At 40.4% G+C, this 17,340-nt stretch overlaps 2 protein-coding genes across 10 annotated transcripts in view; both read right to left on the reverse strand.

Moving 5' to 3' along the window:
- The window catches only part of LOC309877587 (serine/threonine-protein kinase WNK1-like), a 106,488-nt gene that overhangs the window by 25,589 nt on the left and 63,559 nt on the right, over positions 1-17,340 (reverse strand). For 6 of the 9 annotated variants that reach the window (XM_082759065.1, XM_082759062.1, XM_082759061.1 and 3 more), the window contains 11 exons: positions 9,512-9,583; positions 8,752-8,901; positions 7,217-7,690; positions 5,892-6,173; positions 5,701-5,754; positions 5,117-5,208; positions 4,409-4,571; positions 3,730-3,846; positions 1,394-1,567; positions 537-588; positions 236-376 (listed from right to left, as the gene is read on the reverse strand). In XM_082759065.1, the coding sequence (XP_082615191.1) occupies positions 236-376; positions 537-588; positions 1,394-1,567; positions 3,730-3,846; positions 4,409-4,571; positions 5,117-5,208; positions 5,701-5,754; positions 5,892-6,173; positions 7,217-7,690; positions 8,752-8,901; positions 9,512-9,583 (1,771 nt within the window). The remainder of the gene's footprint in view (positions 1-235; positions 377-536; positions 589-1,393; positions 1,568-3,729; positions 3,847-4,408; positions 4,572-5,116; positions 5,209-5,700; positions 5,755-5,891; positions 6,174-7,216; positions 7,691-8,751; positions 8,902-9,511; positions 9,584-17,340) is intronic. The other 3 variants (XM_082759063.1, XM_082759067.1, XM_082759068.1) reach the window with 2 other exon arrangements.
- Positions 11,506-15,503, reverse strand: LOC309891747 (uncharacterized protein; the record flags this gene model as incomplete). The annotated part of the gene is made up of 3 exons (XM_082784571.1): positions 11,506-11,586; positions 12,245-13,465; positions 15,264-15,503. The coding sequence occupies 3 exons, from the start codon at positions 15,501-15,503 to the stop codon at positions 11,506-11,508; spliced, it is 1,542 nt and encodes a 513-aa protein (XP_082640697.1).

Consider the following 17,340-nt stretch of genomic DNA (forward strand, 5'->3'; position numbering starts at 1 on the left):
GAACAAATTAAAACCACTGAATTAAGGTTTCAAAGTCTTGCAGACAGCCCATCAACAATTTTTCCTGCAAGAATCCTGCATATCATCATCCAGATTATAACCACTCCTTACCAGCCCAGTCACTTCCCTACTTCCAAGTACTTTAAGTGTTTAGGAGCTTGTCTGTTTAGTCAACTAAATTCAGTTTTGAAGAACAAGTCTTAGCCTTCAGATTTTAAGAGTTTAGATAACTTACCCATATCCGGAGTTTCTTTTGCTCCAGGAATAGCAGAGGTGAAAAATCCCTGTTCTTTTAACCGACTCTCAGGGACAGGGCTGACAATAAACCGTCTTCCTGCAGAATGGACAACCTGGGTAAAGGAGCTAGGAGGAACCCCTAAACAGAAAGAAGTTGGATATTCAGTGATACAGAGTTGCAACAAAATACATCACCTGCAATATGGAATGTGAACTCCATCATACAAAATAAAAACCTGGCTGCACCCATCCGCTGAAACAGAAAAGGTAACTGTCGAAAAAAATCACAAAAGACTTACCTATTCTTTGTGGCATGGAAGATGTAGGATCTGGCTGTTTGAACTCTAATTTCTGTAAAGTAAGATAAAATTTAAAGTTCTATTCTGAAACAGAAACCCACAAGATAGTTCTTAAAATGCTAGCTTACTGAAATGTGGGCATTTAAGGTATGCAGTGCCATGGACCCAAGCACCAGTACTAGACCAGTAGAATTTTACCTAGACAAATGTCATCTAAGCGCTTTTATAACTTCGTGGTTTAGTGACTGTCAATGTAACAAATTGATCTAAGCATCTTTTTTTTTATAACAGGAAGTCCAGCCTATTTCCTTAAACAATCCATAGGTAAATAAATGGATGTTTCAAAGTAGTTCTAGGTGGAAATAAGGCAGAGATTCAGGAAATATCACCCCTTATGATTCCCAACAACCAGCTTCAATACTTGTGCTTTCCAATTGACCCATCCAATCTCTTAGTAGCTAACTGACCACAGAGGGCCTGAATCCAAGCTCTCAGTGTTCATGGAGCAGCAGAAGGCTAGGGATTTTAGTGTCCTACTTTACAACAACCTCAAACCCAAGAATCCTCAGCATTTAATACTGTCTGCCTAGCAGACATTTGGTTAATTTCCTGTTTGGAAATTCAGCACCTTCAGAAGCATTAGAACATGTCAAAAAACAATGGTTTAAGTTATTTATCTTTCTAAATGAATTTTAGGCTTTCATCCTGATCTGAAGCTCTGGTTATCTTTTCATTTCATTTTTAAGCTTTGATATTTCCCATGAAAGGATGTTTCAGTTCTAACTAGCTCTGCTCACAAAACAATACCACCCAAAACTGAAAAGGTGAATAGCTAAAGCAATCCATCTTTTACATACCTGCGACCCTGGAAAGAAGCCATCATCTTTTGTCCGCATACTCTCCAAACCCTGATCACCTTCTGGCTCCACACTTACATCCTCACTCAGCATTTCATCTGCTTTCTCAATGATCTCTCGCACCTGTTCTACAAATGAGTCTCTCTCAGTTGCTAAAATAAACTCATTCTGCACCTGTAAAGACAGCAAAAGAGCAATATTTTTTATTTATCACAATTTATTTCAGAACTATGTATTGAACATTGAGTGACCATAATTTAACTTTCAGTGTTACTGTTTGTCCTCCCTTCACCATTCTTATGCACAAATTAAAGTTGATGACATCCTGAAGGGAAACAATTGTTTCTCATCATCTCCAGCACTGAAATACTTGCCCTTGTTTTCTCTTTACTGTGGAACAATATTCGATCTCATTTTCTACCTGTCACCTCAATCTTTCCTTAACACAGTGAAATTGAAAATTAGCAACCCCGTTTTACTGGCACATTTAAAGAAAGATATATTAAAAAAAATAAAATTCTATATTGCAAGATGGATTCTGTGCTACTCTATTTCCATTGTGTACTGAACTAGCTCTTGAAAGTCTGACTGCAGTACATAAACACAATTATTACGTTCCCTATTTGGTGAGAGGAAGCACATTCAGCCTATCTAATTCCAACACACTGTACTGCTTTATAAAAATACACACTGCTGCTTATGTTGGGGTAAATGAGATTAAATAAGTACACTGTGCATTTAGACAAAAATTCTTAGTTTGTTAGTCTGAACCAAGAAAAAAATCTGTCTCCTGAAATACTACACAGTAACATCCTCCCAGAGTCGGTTACTCTACGAAACCTAAGTAAAGATGTCAGTCAGAGTATCTCTGTGGGGAAAGAAAGTGCCTTAGAGGTAAAGCATGAGGCACTGTTCTCAACAGGTTTTTGGGATGCTGGTTCAGAAACCCAAGAAACAGGCATGATGTACTTATATCAGCCTTTGCAATGCAGAATACTTACTAATTAAAAAAAAAAAAACTTCAGTACTTTACTTAAAGTAGTGCCAGATACCTAGGAGGTATGTGGAATAGACCTTGTAAGTCTGACTGAAATTAATATTGAAAAGTCTTATAACGAAAAGTTTCCTCAATATTCAACAAGAAAGTGGCAAGCACAAAATTCTAGATTAGGTCATGTACTTTTGATGACGTGACTGTGCTTTGGAAACAGTTCACTTACTTTGCACTCGTCAACCGTCTGCTCTTTAATCAAACATACCGTTTTATTCCTCCATAGGATCAGTTGAGACATGATACAATGTAAGATCTGTATCGCCGGCATATTTCTTGACACTTAATATCATGTAACTGACTTGTTTACACTGTCAATACAGGTACATAGGCAAGAACCAACTTCCTTTCCTGGAAAGGCTTTCTCTCCTGAGTCTCTAGTTTGGTTCCTTCTGAAAAGGTAGGAACCCAGCACAGACCACCTATTATTATTCTGCCACCTTTCTGTGCCAAACAGTGAATACCACACAAGTGTCCAAGAAGCTGGGGAAAAGATACTGCTTTTTGTGTTACATCCCGCTTCAAACCACTTCTTCACTCCATTTCAGTAACGCTAAAGTGATCTCAGTCTCATTCAGATTGTGCCAGCACGGGAATATAAATCTAAATTAAAATAATTGTGGGAGGCTCTATTCTACACTACATGGTACTTGCATTTAAACATGTCCTATATAAATATGTGTGTGTGTGTTTAAATGGTAAGTTCTTTTCTATGTTTGACCAGTATCTGCTGAATGAGAGGCTTATTTTTTTATTTTCAGAGACATTGGCTAGCTTAGTCAAAAGCAGCAGTCATTACTAACTTTCAGAAATGAGAAAAAAAGTGATTTTCATTCCTTAAAGGGCAGAATCTTGATGTTTCAGTTAAGAACAACAAAAACTCAAACCTTAAGCAGAAGTTTTAAAGATTTAGCAATGTTGTGGCCTTGGAAAAGCAAATGATTTATTTAACTTTGTGGTGTTTTCAAAAAGTTGTCTGCAGGTTTTCCAAAAATTAGACCGTGAAGAAATGAAAGCAGATAGACTCAGTAAAACCTGAAATTTTAGGATTAAAAAAACCTGACTCAAATGCTCACATGAATTAAGAATGCAATATTAACTGTCAATTTCATATTCCACTCATATTCCAGTCTCTAGCTGTACTTACAAACCAATAAAGTGAGCACAGGAAAAAGAGGAAGCAGGCTATGCTACATGGAAAGAAGCAAGTGAGAAAATAAGACTGCTTATATTATTACTGTGATTAAGACTGGATTCAATCTTTTATTTCTGAAACGTATCTTACCATAATCGAAGCAATTTCCTCAGGGTTGTCACCATCCAAATCAAATTTGAAAGTAACCATTTTCCGATTATGTGTCTCTAGCTGGCATTCCACTACCCGATCACCTTTATTTGAAACCTAAAGTAAATAAATTATGAAAAGCATGAGAATATAAGGCTTGAGTTTTAAAGCCCATGGAGGCAAACCAAAAGTAGTGCTTTAAGATGAACACATTCTCTTTTTCTAGACTAATAAACGGTGCAATTTACTGCACTATTTTTCTGAGGATCTGCCAATTATTCAAACATCCAAGGTTACCTTGTCCACGTTTCTCTAGAACTCCTGATGCTCCCTTGTTCCTTACTAGCTTACAGGTCACTGGCCTAGCTTTACTAGTAAGATTAAAGCAAATATTCAGGAATAGTCTGTGGAATCACTAGTGGCTAAGCAAGCTGATTTTGCCATCTGTAATGCTCCCAAAAGCTCCTAGTTATGACTTTTGGAATATTGACTCCAGAAGCAGAAGAAATATAGTGGATAGCTTGTGTGCTTAGAGGTGTCTGGGGGGAACAGCAACATACCAAACAAGCACACAGAAGACACATATTCCTCAGAAGAAAAGCAACTTCTGAAGTTCAAAAACAGGCATCAACATTACCAAACTGTCACTTAAGTTAAGAACAAAAACCACAACACTCACATTTAGAATTCTCAGTTTTGGCCTAGCAGTCTTCTCATGGCGAGAGCGACTACGGACAGACCTCCGCATGTGACGCTTGGTAGTCCTCCCTTCGTGCCTCCCACTAGAAGCTGGAACATTCTCATTGCCATCACTCAGTCCTGAAGCAACATCAGAATGTGCACTAAAAAAAGCAACTCTGTATTAGTACCCGTGCACTCCATAGCTGTAACAACAATACCGTTTACCCTGCCAGATGATATTCTCCTCAGGATAGCAGTGGCTGCCTGTTAATCACAGAGCAGGGGAGAAGAATCCTGTCAACCAATAAAGCTGCTTGAATAGTAATTATAAGAGTAATTAATTATGTATTTCTTGTAAGCTGAGCTGTACATCTTCCAAATATGTTTTCAAGCTGCTTGAATTTTAAATTCTGTTTAAGTGCCAAAAGGACAGAAAAGCATCCCTTATAGTCAATACAAATGATTAGAAGTCACTATGCATGAACCTATTTACTCCCTTCATAGTCTGCTGTAAAGCAAACCTTTCTTCAACTCTCATAAACCTATTTTTCCTCTACGAAGTTTATTTCCTCCTGTCCTCAGAGAACACCTCAAATGAAAAAGAAACATTCCCTGATGAAAGAGAGGTATCTAAAGATTTTTCTTCCTTGGATAATCTGCCACATAAAGTTGAAATTCAATATGGTGAAAAGAAATCCATGCTTACCTATCCATAGAGGAAGCCAAAGGAGTGGACTGGGCAGGCTGTGTTGATGGCAGCGACTCTGAAGGAGCAGTCTGTGAGACTCCTTGAGTGCCCTATGGATAGAAACCTGCATCAAGAACTCCAAAGAATCCCCATCCTTTTGAAGTCACCCCTTAGTTTTCAATTTTTCCTCCCAAATCAGTTATAAAGCTAAAAGCACTGCCTTTTTAGAACTTCAAACAGCTGGCATCTAGAAAGCTCTAATTTACAAAAAGATTGGAGAGCAAACTGCAGTGAAGCAAATTGTCATCCTGGGGAGGAGTGGGGGAAGGGCAGAAAATCAGCCATCCTTTCTGCTGCTACGTGTCACTACAGTTTGCCATGCAGCCATAGTCTTACTAACAGAATGTGCAAAAGGCAAGCCAATGCAGAACTCAAAGACGATTCAAATTCTCCCTAGCAACATCAACGCTGCAGGGAACGGGCATAACGAGAGGATCTCAAAGGCTATCAGTTGCAGTTTCTCATTGATATGGCAAAATATTCTACAGTACTAGCAAGAAGTGAAGTGTTAACAGGTTTTTGCCTGTAGGAGGCACACTCACTTCCCAACAGAACAGCCAGTGGCAACAAGGTCCCCACATTGGCATGACATTCTGCTGTAAGAAAAAGGTTATTTGAAACATTAATTTCCATCTGAAGACAAGCATGGAAGGGATTAGTTCCCCACACACGTACATTGTACCGTAATTTAAACACCCTAAATGTATCGTTACATTATATTCAACATAATTACCTCCACAACTGCCTGCTGTGAAGAGGCTGACGAGGCCTGTTGCGCTAAACTCACTGTAGGCTGGGGCACTTGAACCTGTCCTCCTAGGTTGCCCATAGGAACTAAAACATTTTGCTCCACATACGGCTGCACAACAGGGGCAAGATAGCCTGGCTGAGCCACTACATCTGTGGGTAAGGGAGGGGACAGTACAGCAGAAGGAACGCTAACAGAAGCCACAGCAGAGGAAGGTGCAACACTTGAGTCTCCTGGGTACTGAGGCGGCAGCCGAGATGGAAAGCCCTGCAACAGAAATGAAGGAGTCAAGTTAGCGAGTATCAAAGCTAATTAGGAAAAAATAAACAAACAAAATAAAAAAGTGTCAGTTTCAGGGGCATTTTCTAACTTTCCTTTCTGTATTTATTCAAGTTCTTCCAAAGACCATCCTTCCAGAGAAGCAGAGCAGCTGCTCAAGTAGCCAAAGCTCAGCTTACAGGTCATCATGCTACAACGAGCAAATTCCCACCCAAAATTTCAAGTCTCAGTTGAAACAATCTTCATCTCCCAACTCTCTCCAGTTGCCTATGTGACTTAATATTTTAAAGACCTGAGACTTGAAATTAGTTTGAAGAATTTTCAGGCTGAACTGCTCAGACTACGTTATGCAACTGCTGCTGATTCTCGAGACTATCAGTACCTCAATGCAACTTTGTTCTAAAAGAACAATCACACGCCAAGTCATAATTTTTGTCACTATTCATATTGCCATTTTTACAATGATTGCACAAAGTAGATTGAAACAGTCCTTGCTGACCAGTCTAGCACTTCATGATTAGCATCAGGTACTTACTTTATATTCAAGATCCATGTTGCCTTATTTCTAGAAAATCAGTGTAAACCCCTCCCCACCTCCCTTCCCCTTCCCAGACTTGGTATGAAATACTGACATTGCTGAATATGCTGCCACAGATTCTCTTTCCAAAACAAGACTCCCATATTTAAATCACAATGTTTTGGGTCTCTTTTTTTATTCAACTTGGCAGATCTCTTGGATATCCTCCTTGACACAGTTGTTTTCCAAAGTCCTGCACTATGTTTGTCATTTTAGACAAATTCCACTGCCAAATGTAAAAAATAAAAATAAAACTCAAAACACTAGGGTGTTGGAGGACACTTTTTCCTCTTTAAAAACGTCCTTGACCACAAAACAGAATTCATCTTTGTGGCTCAGTGGCTCTCTTCTGAGAAGTGAGTTGGCCAAGGCACACAGTTCTGAGCTGGCTCCTTAGAGCAGGTGAATGTGGAGGGCAGGGGTGGGGAAGAGCTCTGCTGGCTTGCAACAATACCTGGTAAAGAGCATCTCCAGCAGGAAGTGAAGCTTCAGCAGCTTGTCCAATGCTGACTGGCAATCCCACGGACTGGACAGCCGGCTGTAGGAGCTGCGGGAGAACCTGGCTGGGCAACTGAGCCACAGGCTGCATCAGTGTGGGAAGCTGGCTAGGGACAACAGTTGATCCTACAGGGATAGCAGTTGCCGCAGCAGATGTTGCCAGCGTGAGCAGTGGCTGATTCATGCCACCTGGCATTGAAATGGGCAGCGACTGGAAACCCGGCTGAGCCACTGACACGTGAGGAGCTGCTATGGGCAACTGAGAGACCGAGAACTGGGGAACCATGGAAGTTGGCAAGGGCTGTCCCATGGGTAGAAAGTGAGAGCCAATAGGGACTGATGGGGCAACTGATGGTTGAGGGAGAGAAGGTGCTGCAACAGGTAATTGAGGCTCGCCTTGGATGATCGACACTGGTTGGGAAACAGGAAGCTGGGGAGGTAAAGAAAATAGAGATAGATTTTTTTGTTTTTTAAGCAGGGTTGCAGAAAGCAGAATTTTTATGCATTAGTCAAAGAAAGAATTATTCAAGTTACAGCACTCTGTTAAAGTGGGTGGGGAGCACAGTTGGCAGAGTGGCTGGGAAGTTGTCTGGAGTCCCAAAAGGTCCTCACTTCGCAACACTTCCCCTGAAGAACTCCACAAGCTCTTGAAACAGACACCCACAGAGGGTGAAAGAGCAACATTAGAATACCCTGAAGCACTGACTTGTGCATAAACAGAATCCAATTCCCCTCAACTCTGTCCCCAGAGCCAAGCCTGTCCTCTTACAGGAAAGAAGCACAAATCTTTCAACAAATCTCTTAGCTTTGGGTATGGGGACTAAAGCAATGGAGAATGAAAAGCCACTGTGCCAGCATTCAGAGAATGGCAGGGGATATGTCAATTAAAGCCAGCAAATGATGCAACTTGAGAGACAGTTTAGATGAACAAGCAACAAAACAATAATTATAAAAACAAAATCAAGGCTCACATGTTCAAGATAGAGATATGAGCCAAAATGAAGTAATACTCAGTAACAGAAGCTTCTTGATCAGGGAGTAAAGGAGAAGAGCTGAGTAAGAGAGATGACAAGAGTGGAGAAGGCAGTCCTTATGGTTCACTACCTAAATATGTGAACATGTGTTTTACACACACAATGGTGCAGAAGATGTACATTCTATGGGAAGCAGAGAAATGACAAGTTCCTGAAAATGCATTCATAGTACTCCATTCATCAAAATGCCTCATGATATTTTTGACAGTTTAAAGATCTTTGAGCATGGAAGCGCTATCCCTCCCTCAAATAAATTATTCATGACTGCCATGTGTGAAAGAAAGTTTCCAATACATATTTTCCAGCCAACCCGACAGTTGTAGTATACCAAGAACACTACTATCTGGATGAATGTTTTGGAACTATTCAGAGAAGACAATAAAAGTGAAAGTAGCAGCATATTTAATTTGCCAGCTGTGAAGACAGATCTTCTGCTGGAAAGAAAAATACTGCTTACCTGTGTCCCAGCTGCTGCCTGAGGCATTGGCATAACCTGTGAAGTTTGAGTTTGAGAGACAGTTTGTGGGGGAGTGGCACCAGTAGAAACTGATGGCTGCGGCGCTAGGTATTGTCCAGGTTGCTGAGAAGAGGCTGGCTGCTGTGCATTCTGTAGCAGGGAAGAGAGGCAGAAGCTATTCTTAACGCCCCAAAAAGGAAGATTTAACATTATATCTATTTAAATTTCAACTTTTATTCCCTGCTAAGCGACCTTAATGGTTCTTCTGAACATACTGAGTGAATTAAACTTTAACCTTCCTTAGTATTACTAATAAAATTCCATTATCAGCACCAAATCTTGCAACAGGATTTTTGTTTCAGTGAAAACAAGAATGCAGGTTCTATAAAGGGAAAGAGACAATTAAGAAGATACTATTTCAAGTTGGAAGAACTCATCAGAATGAGGTCTGTCTGTCTAGACAGTCCATTGCAAATCCTGATGTGCTCTTCCTTGCATAGCATCTCCACTGCAAGCTTAGTTAGGAGTTGGGGAAGACAGACATATGAGAAGAAGCATTAACATGATTCTAAAAATAAATTTCAAAAAGTCAACGAAATTTGTCTCAGAGCATGTTAAGACTGTATAACAGACAGAGGATTCTTCTTTTCTTGTCCAAAACTATGAGTTAAAGAGTAGACAGGGAAAGGCTGCTCCTTAAGGAGTCATCAAGTTCCCACACTGAAAATATTTTAGTTCCAGGTTTAGAAACTGATCATACCTGCTGAGTGTGTTGGGTAGGCTGAGAAGGTACCGATGCACTACTTGAAGTAGACTGGCCTTGCACTTGTGTCTGGAGGGGAAAAAAAGAATCAGCTTAAAAAAACATATGGTTTCTGCAGCAGGCAGTTAAAATCATTTCTGCCTGGAACGAGCTGGTTGTAATAGGTTTCTAGCTGTTCTTTTTGGACAAGTAGTTCATTTGGCCAAATTCCACTACGAAAACCAGAACAAAGTAGTGCCATCTGGAAAAGTACCAAACTCCATTTTAAGTCTTCCAAGACAAACAAAGTCTTTGCAACCCAGATGCCCCTTGATTTGAGACAGATCAGCCTACCATCTTCTTCCTCCACTGATGATGTGTTAAGATCAGGATGCCTTGGTAGGTATAATAACTGGAAATAGAGGCATTAAAGTTTACCTTTTCGTGTGTTCTGAACACAGTTGGAGGGGAGGGGATAAAAGAAGGCTAGAAGAAAAAACTGTTTAAAAAAAAATCAACGATATACAGACTTCTAGACCAATAACGAAGTACTCAATACATGTATGTATCATTTGTTCTTTTTGAGAGGCATGTCAAAATCCAAGCCAAAAGTCATTTCCAAACTCACTACCAGCCAAGAATTAGATTTGGAAGAATCTGGAGGCCCACATTCTAGCTGAGACAGAATTTTGAATGAATAAGCAACAACAAAAAATGGCTGAGTGGCATACAAATGAATGTGAAAGATGCAGAGGAAAATGGAATGGATTTTCACCGCTGTTTTTGTGAGTGACCTTTTTGATCAGATTCTGGAGACAATTAGAAACCTCCAGATAAGTTCCCTAAGCACACACCGCTTTGGTGAACTGCCTTTGTAAGAAACATCTGGTGCATAGGTATATCAGGAATATCTACTGAAATGTCTTAATTCTCTGAATATTTAGCTTGCAGAAGCTTATTGGGAAAAAAGTTTATTAAAATCACATTATTTTAATTATAAAGATTTGGGGGGAAAGATGGCTGCCATTGAAAAAAGCCTTTTTTTTCTTTGCAGTTTTAGAAGCTTTTTGAGGCCCTTATTGGCTACAATATAAATATAATCTATAACCCATTGCGATAATATCTTTGTATTGACTCAGCTTGTGTCTTTTAGATTCTGATCTTTAGTGAATTAGATAAGAGCTCCTGGAACTTATATTCTGTAAAACAATCTGGATTCCTTATTATGTTTTCCAGGTGTATTTTTCATCTTCTGAAGTTCAGCAAGTTGTTTATGGAGAAACAATCTCAAAGTAATTTCAAACTGCTTGCACAGAAGCTTCACTCCACAAGTTCTCCTACAGCACAGACGTTACTATCTATTACACTAGTGATTAAGCTGTTTCAGCTTTAACAAAACACCTTTATATCCCATACGGAAAGGCTTAAGTACTTAGCTCTAGATCTTATCACAAAAAACATAAACATTCTCCTCTTTCATCCAGAGGAATCACAAAATTGCTAATACCACAATAACTGAAGCGTCAGAGTCCTCAATTCCAAGAACACCAGAAGGAACAAAAGAGAAGCTTACTTAAAGTAAATCTTCTCTTTTCACCAAAAAAAGAATAATCTCGTGAAAAGTTTCAGAATACAAGCACAGACACAAAACACATACTCCTCACATCCATCGTGTACAAACACATTACTGAAGGGTATTACACTCACTACTCACTACTGCAAGGACATTTACCATATATTGATAAAACACACACCTCCAGCTAAGCTTCAGGTCTCAAATTTTGCTTTTTCAAAAGGACACCACGTTCTAGGCTTATAAGGAAGCAAAACCTACAGTAGCAGTCATTTGTGCCACTAGTTTACTACTCTGCTTGTTTCCTTTCTTTAGTGATCCTGCAAATGCACTTCCAAATCCATGTACATGTAATATATACTGCGCTCCATTCCATTTTCTCCCCACTTCCTTCCCCCAAGCCTACGAAAATCTTTCACAGCTTTCAACAATCAGCAAATTAATTCTTTTCATGCTGTTGTCCACCATAATATTGTCCATACAAATGCTCAACTCCAGATAACACATTGTCATCAAACAACTGAAGAGCAGAAACAAAATACAAAGCAAATTTTACTATCAGTACTGACTCAAACTGCATGGAAGATGCATTTCATTAAACCCATTGGTTAACAGCCAGTTTGGTACTACAGCTATCTCCTTCCAAAACAGTAACTGGAACAAAAAACACTGACCACTCATTACCCTTAACACAGAAGCCCTACCAATATTTCACCCGAAGCTGAACACAGACTGAGGGGTTGCTGATGCCTCATTATTTAATAGCAACCTGTTCAGCTAAAGAAATCCTAGTACACCACTGACTTCATAGAATCATAGAATCATAGAATATCCTGAGTTGGAAGGGACCCTTAAGGATCATCAAGTCCAACTCTTGACACCGCACAGGTCTACCCAAAAGTTCAGACCATGTGACTAAGTGCGCAGTCCAATCTCTTCTTAAATTCAGACAGGCTCGGTGCAGTGAACACTTCCCTGGGGAGCCTGTTCCAGTGTGCAACCACCCTCTCTGTGAAGAACCCCCTCCTGATGTCAAGGACTGACTTCTTGTAAAGGCACCCCCAATGAATGCTAAAATTTGAACCACATGGAGCAAGTGTAAAAGCAAGGCTCCCCTTTAAGTGCAAAGTATGATTTATAAAAAACAAAGAAATTCTGGAAGGGTTTGCTCCTGTAACCTGAGGATAGAGTGCAGGTGGTCCTGATGAAAGCGAGGTGGACAAGGCCTGCTGAGTCGAGGCTCCCTGTTGGAAGCAGATGAAGAGCTGCGACTCTTGCAACACCTTCTGAGGCAGCTGAACAATGGGCAATGAGAAGTCTGAACCAAAAGCAGAAGATGAGCCCCCTGTAGGGGGAGGAGACTGGAAATCGCCAGTGTCAGAGGAAGTCATCTGTGAGGAATCACTGGAGTATTCTGGGCTTCCTTCTGGCCAGCTCCGCCTGGCAGAGCCCCCTCCGGGACCTGCTAACTCAGGACCAAGATAGTTATACTGCTCCTCTGTCACAGGCTGAAGCCGACCGTGCAACCCTACGCCTTGAGTGGATTCCTCTTGACTGGTCTCCATAGAGCCCCGGCGACTTCGGTAGACCCGTTGGGTTAAAATTGCCCCATCTGCTGGAGCAGAACTCGGTGTGTGCACATGGAACTCAAAGACACAGCTCGTTCTGCCATCCCCGCTGTGCGAGAGCACAGCTGGGGCCGAGTGCGGAACAAATACCTGATGGAACGTCATCTGAGCAGGGTCTGCACTCAGAGGAGCTGAAACACTGGACAATGGAGAAAGGGGACTCATCCCAGAATCCAGCCTCAGGTTCTGAACATGTCTTGCCAGGAATGCTTGCCCCGACTGATAGTCAAACCCAGAGCTTTGTGGAGGACCACCTTGCACATGCTTTGACTCAGGGACCTGCTTCAAATGTTGTTCAGTCACGTGAGAGTTATAAGCTACTTGATCATACTGCTCGGATACCTGTGATGGATAGTGCATGCCCACCAAATATACAGCTTCTGGATGCATTCTGTAGTGAGCATCCTCTGGAGGCGTTGGTCCAGATCTATAGTCACTGTGTACAGGAGCTGGCTCAAACACAGGATTAACTTGCACATGCAGAGGCTCTCCAGCGACTCTATGAGCTGTTGTGCCCAGCATAACCAGTGCCTCTGGTGTCCAGTTGGTGGGACTACCACCAGGTGGAACTAAACTCTGGCCAGTCTTCAGCAATGGCTGGAAGTGGCAAGTTTGGGCTTCCAAAAATGAAGTGCTCTTGCGCCGCTGAGCGACTGCCACCTTCGGCGGGCAGACAGGTGGTGGTGAGAAAGACACCGGCCGTTCATGAACGGTTGGGAAAAATATCTGTGAATCTGGGAACGTTGGTGTTCCCCCACGCGGATGCTGAGGCTGTATCGACATGAACAAGACAAGTAATTCATACATTAAAAGTGAAGCACATTAACATGCACAGTTCACTAGGCAGTTCTGTGAAGTAACTTTATAGAATGGCTACTCAATTCATGGTCAAAAACATACAATACTTAGGAAACTTAGATGAGTTGTAAATATCCATTAAATACATCCATGGCAGGCATAGCTACAAATGGAAACATTTGCTTGTGTTAAAGCTGCTTTTCCAGTCCAAATCCAATCATCCACTAAAAACTAGCTTTGCTCATGACAATGGAATGAGATTTATTGTCGTGGGCTATCCGTTGTGGTCATTGCTTGAAATCCAATATAACTCCTGACATTACTGCCATATAGGCATATAAAAATTCAGAGTTTGATAGCAGCAACAGTGCAGAGCCTCTAGTTTGCATTTAGAAGACAAAGATGACATGAAATCTTAGTATTATCTAATGTAAAAAACACGGCGCTAGTGTCCTGTCAGTAGTGTTCTCTGTATGATATCCAGAGAGCTAAAGACAGACCTTTTATGAGATAAGATTGAACCATTCCAGCCTACAGCTGAAAAAAAGAAAAAAATCCACTATAAAACTGCATGGTCTTTGGATTCTACCAAATTCAAACATCTCTTTTGATCACTTTGATCCATTTGCATCAGACTTTTTCATATAAGATATCATCAGTCATTGAAAAAAAACAACTTTTTCCTGGACAATATGACACTCACGGGTTTAATAACAGTAAAGTCCTTAAGCAACTCCACTCCATATGATGTGCTATTACAGGTTAGACTTATGTTAGTCAACACAACACAGGGAAAATTTCATTGGAGAGAGTTCTGTATAAGAACACTAAACAATTTAGCAATGCTGCCTTTTTTCATCTTTGCCTACAGTATACTGAGAGAAGGCATTATCAACCCTAAAGGAAAAAAAAATTGTTAAACTCAGCAGCAAATATATTATCTTTAATACAGGTGCTACTTAAAACTTTTTCAAATTGCCATTTCCACATTGTTCTGTTTCTTTTCCCCTCCCATCTTACAGAAAAGCAGCAGCAAATTTCCATATTGACCAATACTAACAAGACAGTCCCTACTCTTGTACTGCTAAAGAATTCTTCCTATGCTTTGAAAATTAGTTCCATATACTTCAACTACAAACGAAAGTTTTCCAGAGCTTATTTTATGTAAATTAAAGCCCCAAACTGAAAACAGACTACCTCCTATCCTGCAAGCTATATTGCATCTGACCTTTTGAAACACATGGGGGTTTTTATGGCTTCTCTCCATCATGCACCAGCCAAAGTGTCAACTCCAATTAAAACTTAAAGAAAAGTCCTCAAAAGTATTAATATTCTGAATTTCTACTATCACTACACTACCTCAGCAAACCAAAGCTTCTAGAATAACCAGCCACAGCAACTAAGCTTTAAAAGCTGTCTGGTTTGTGCAAGGCTTAACTAACATTGAATGCCTGCTTAGAAGTTTGAAAATAAACAGTCTTCTGACATCAGGGGATAAGAACTAGTCTTCTCTTTACCTTCTGTGGTACAGCTGAATAATTTCCATTTATTTTTACTATCCTATCCTAAAATACAAAATAAAATGTTATCAGTGTTTGACCATTTAAGTGTACCACTTCTCAAGAAAACAAAACAAAACAATAATCTAGCAGCACAGTAATTAGGAATGAAAAATTAACTTTTCATTTTTTCATTTAAAAATGCCCGAAGCCCAGGATGTATTTAATGATAACTTATCTTACTGTGCCAGGAGGCAAATGGCAACACATACAGGACTGACAGAGAGGGAGGGCAGGCTGGAGCGTCGATGCTTGCGTGGAGAGGCAGAGTGCATGGGCAGGACACTTTCCAGGGCTTTAGAAAGCTTTTCTGCAAAGGTTTCTTCAGGGACAGTCCGAAGGTAGAAAGGAGAAAGAGGTGCAGACAGCGCTGGTGGTGGGGTGCAAGGAGCACTGAGAGGGATGCAGGACATAGAGGGAAGAGCAGGAAGGTGGGGGACACAAACTGACATGCTACGACCACGTTGAAGCTAAAGGAGGGAAACAAAAGTTAAGAATTGAACACTTAAAAAAATAAAAACAAAACTAGCAAAAACTCTAATGAGATAGAAAAGAAATGCAGACACACAATGATAGGCCCAATACTGACTACTATGTGTGCAAGAAGATATGAGAATGCTGAATGAATGCCAACATACACCAGGAACAGGATATGCACCCCTAGGAGGGCTCAAGTTTGCCTTAGGTTACTGAACAAGGAGGAAAGTTTCCTAGCACCCTCACAAGAGGCGTGTGGAAGGCAGAAAAGACAAAAGAATGTTTTCTCTGGAGCCATCAGTGTGGTCCATACTGTGTATTCACTCCATTTGGGAGTTTGACAAATCAAAAAGCCCTTAAAGTTACTGATGAGCTTTCGTTTGTTCTTAGTTTAGCGAGTGGATGTGTTTGTACTTATCACCTCACCAGTCTCCCTGCTTGGGCACCTCCCTGAATTAAGTGAACTGTTTACAGTTGGCTTCTTCATTAACTAAGATGTTACCATAAAAGCTTTAACATTACATATTCTACAGCAAAAGTTGTGGAAAAAGTTGTTTTAAAATGTGGAAAATTTAGGAAAAATTAGTCTCAGACTAGCATTTTCCAGACAGTGGGCCAATAAAAGCACCAAGATTTCGTAATATTGCCACAATCCAGAAGGCCATAGGGTCAAAATCCAACCAACCTGGAAGAAGCAGAATTAGACTTTTGACTATTTGTTTTTAGTGTTTTTTTTTTTTTTTTTAGGGTGAGTGGAAAGGTTATGTTTTAAAGAGACAGCCTTCAACTGCAAGATCTCCTCTAATTATATGTGCTCCTCCTATGGATGTAATTTCTTAAGGTAATTGAAATCAAATACACAACTCCAACAAAAAAAAGTCAAGATCTCTAGTGGAGATCTGATTTTAAGTATTTCTGATAAAAGAAATATTGCTAGACTGCTCAAGATTTTGGAACAGAGGCATAAGGAACCTCAAGGAATTAAATATTTTACCCTTGTTACCTGTTCCAAGTCAGTACTAGTTATACATGTAATTCCTGACTGATTTATCTAGCCTGTTCAGAAACCTCTCCAGTGATGGTGTCTACAGTATGTCTTCGCTGGTTAGAAAAAAAACCTTTCCCAAACAATAATTCCTTGCTCCTATTTAAGCTTTTGTTGTTGTTGTTGTTGTATCTGACAACAGTGTTGTGACCTGATTAGCCTCTTCTTGTGTTATGGAAGCCTTTACGGCATTCTCTCTCCTCAAGCTCATCTTCCATGGACTCAACTCAACTCCTTCAGTCTTCTCACACAAACCCTGTTTTCTGTGTTCCTAGCTGTTTTGTTTTTGTTTTTTTGTCACTCTCCTCTGAATTCTCTCCCAGTTTACCCTCAACTTTCTTCATCAGGCAGGGTGTCCAGAATAGACTTACCAAAGGCCAAGAGCAACAGAACTACTTCACATAACATGACGTTTGCCTTTTTCACAACAGCATGATGTTTTTGACCATGTCCAGCTTGTGGTCCAATATAATCCCTGACTTTTTTTTTTTTTTTTTTTTGGCAGAATTGCTGCCTAGTTGGTTGTTGCTCATCCTGTACTTCTGTAGCAGATTACTCCTGTTTAGGCATGAACCTTGCTCTTGTCCTGATTGAACTGCATTCTACTTCTTTTTAGGATTATTTCTCCAGTTGTCAATATCATTTTGACTTGTCATCCTGTCTTCCCAACAAACTGTTAGTAGTTCTTGCAGTGTTCTACTCCGTTCTGTCAACCTTCTGGTACCGTGGTCGTCACCATAGAGCATGAGCACATTTTAGGAGTGAAC

The sequence above is a fragment of the Aythya marila genome, assembly GCF_965140915.1.
Source record: "Aythya marila genome assembly, chromosome: 1".
Taxonomy (NCBI): Eukaryota; Metazoa; Chordata; class Aves; order Anseriformes; family Anatidae; genus Aythya; species Aythya marila.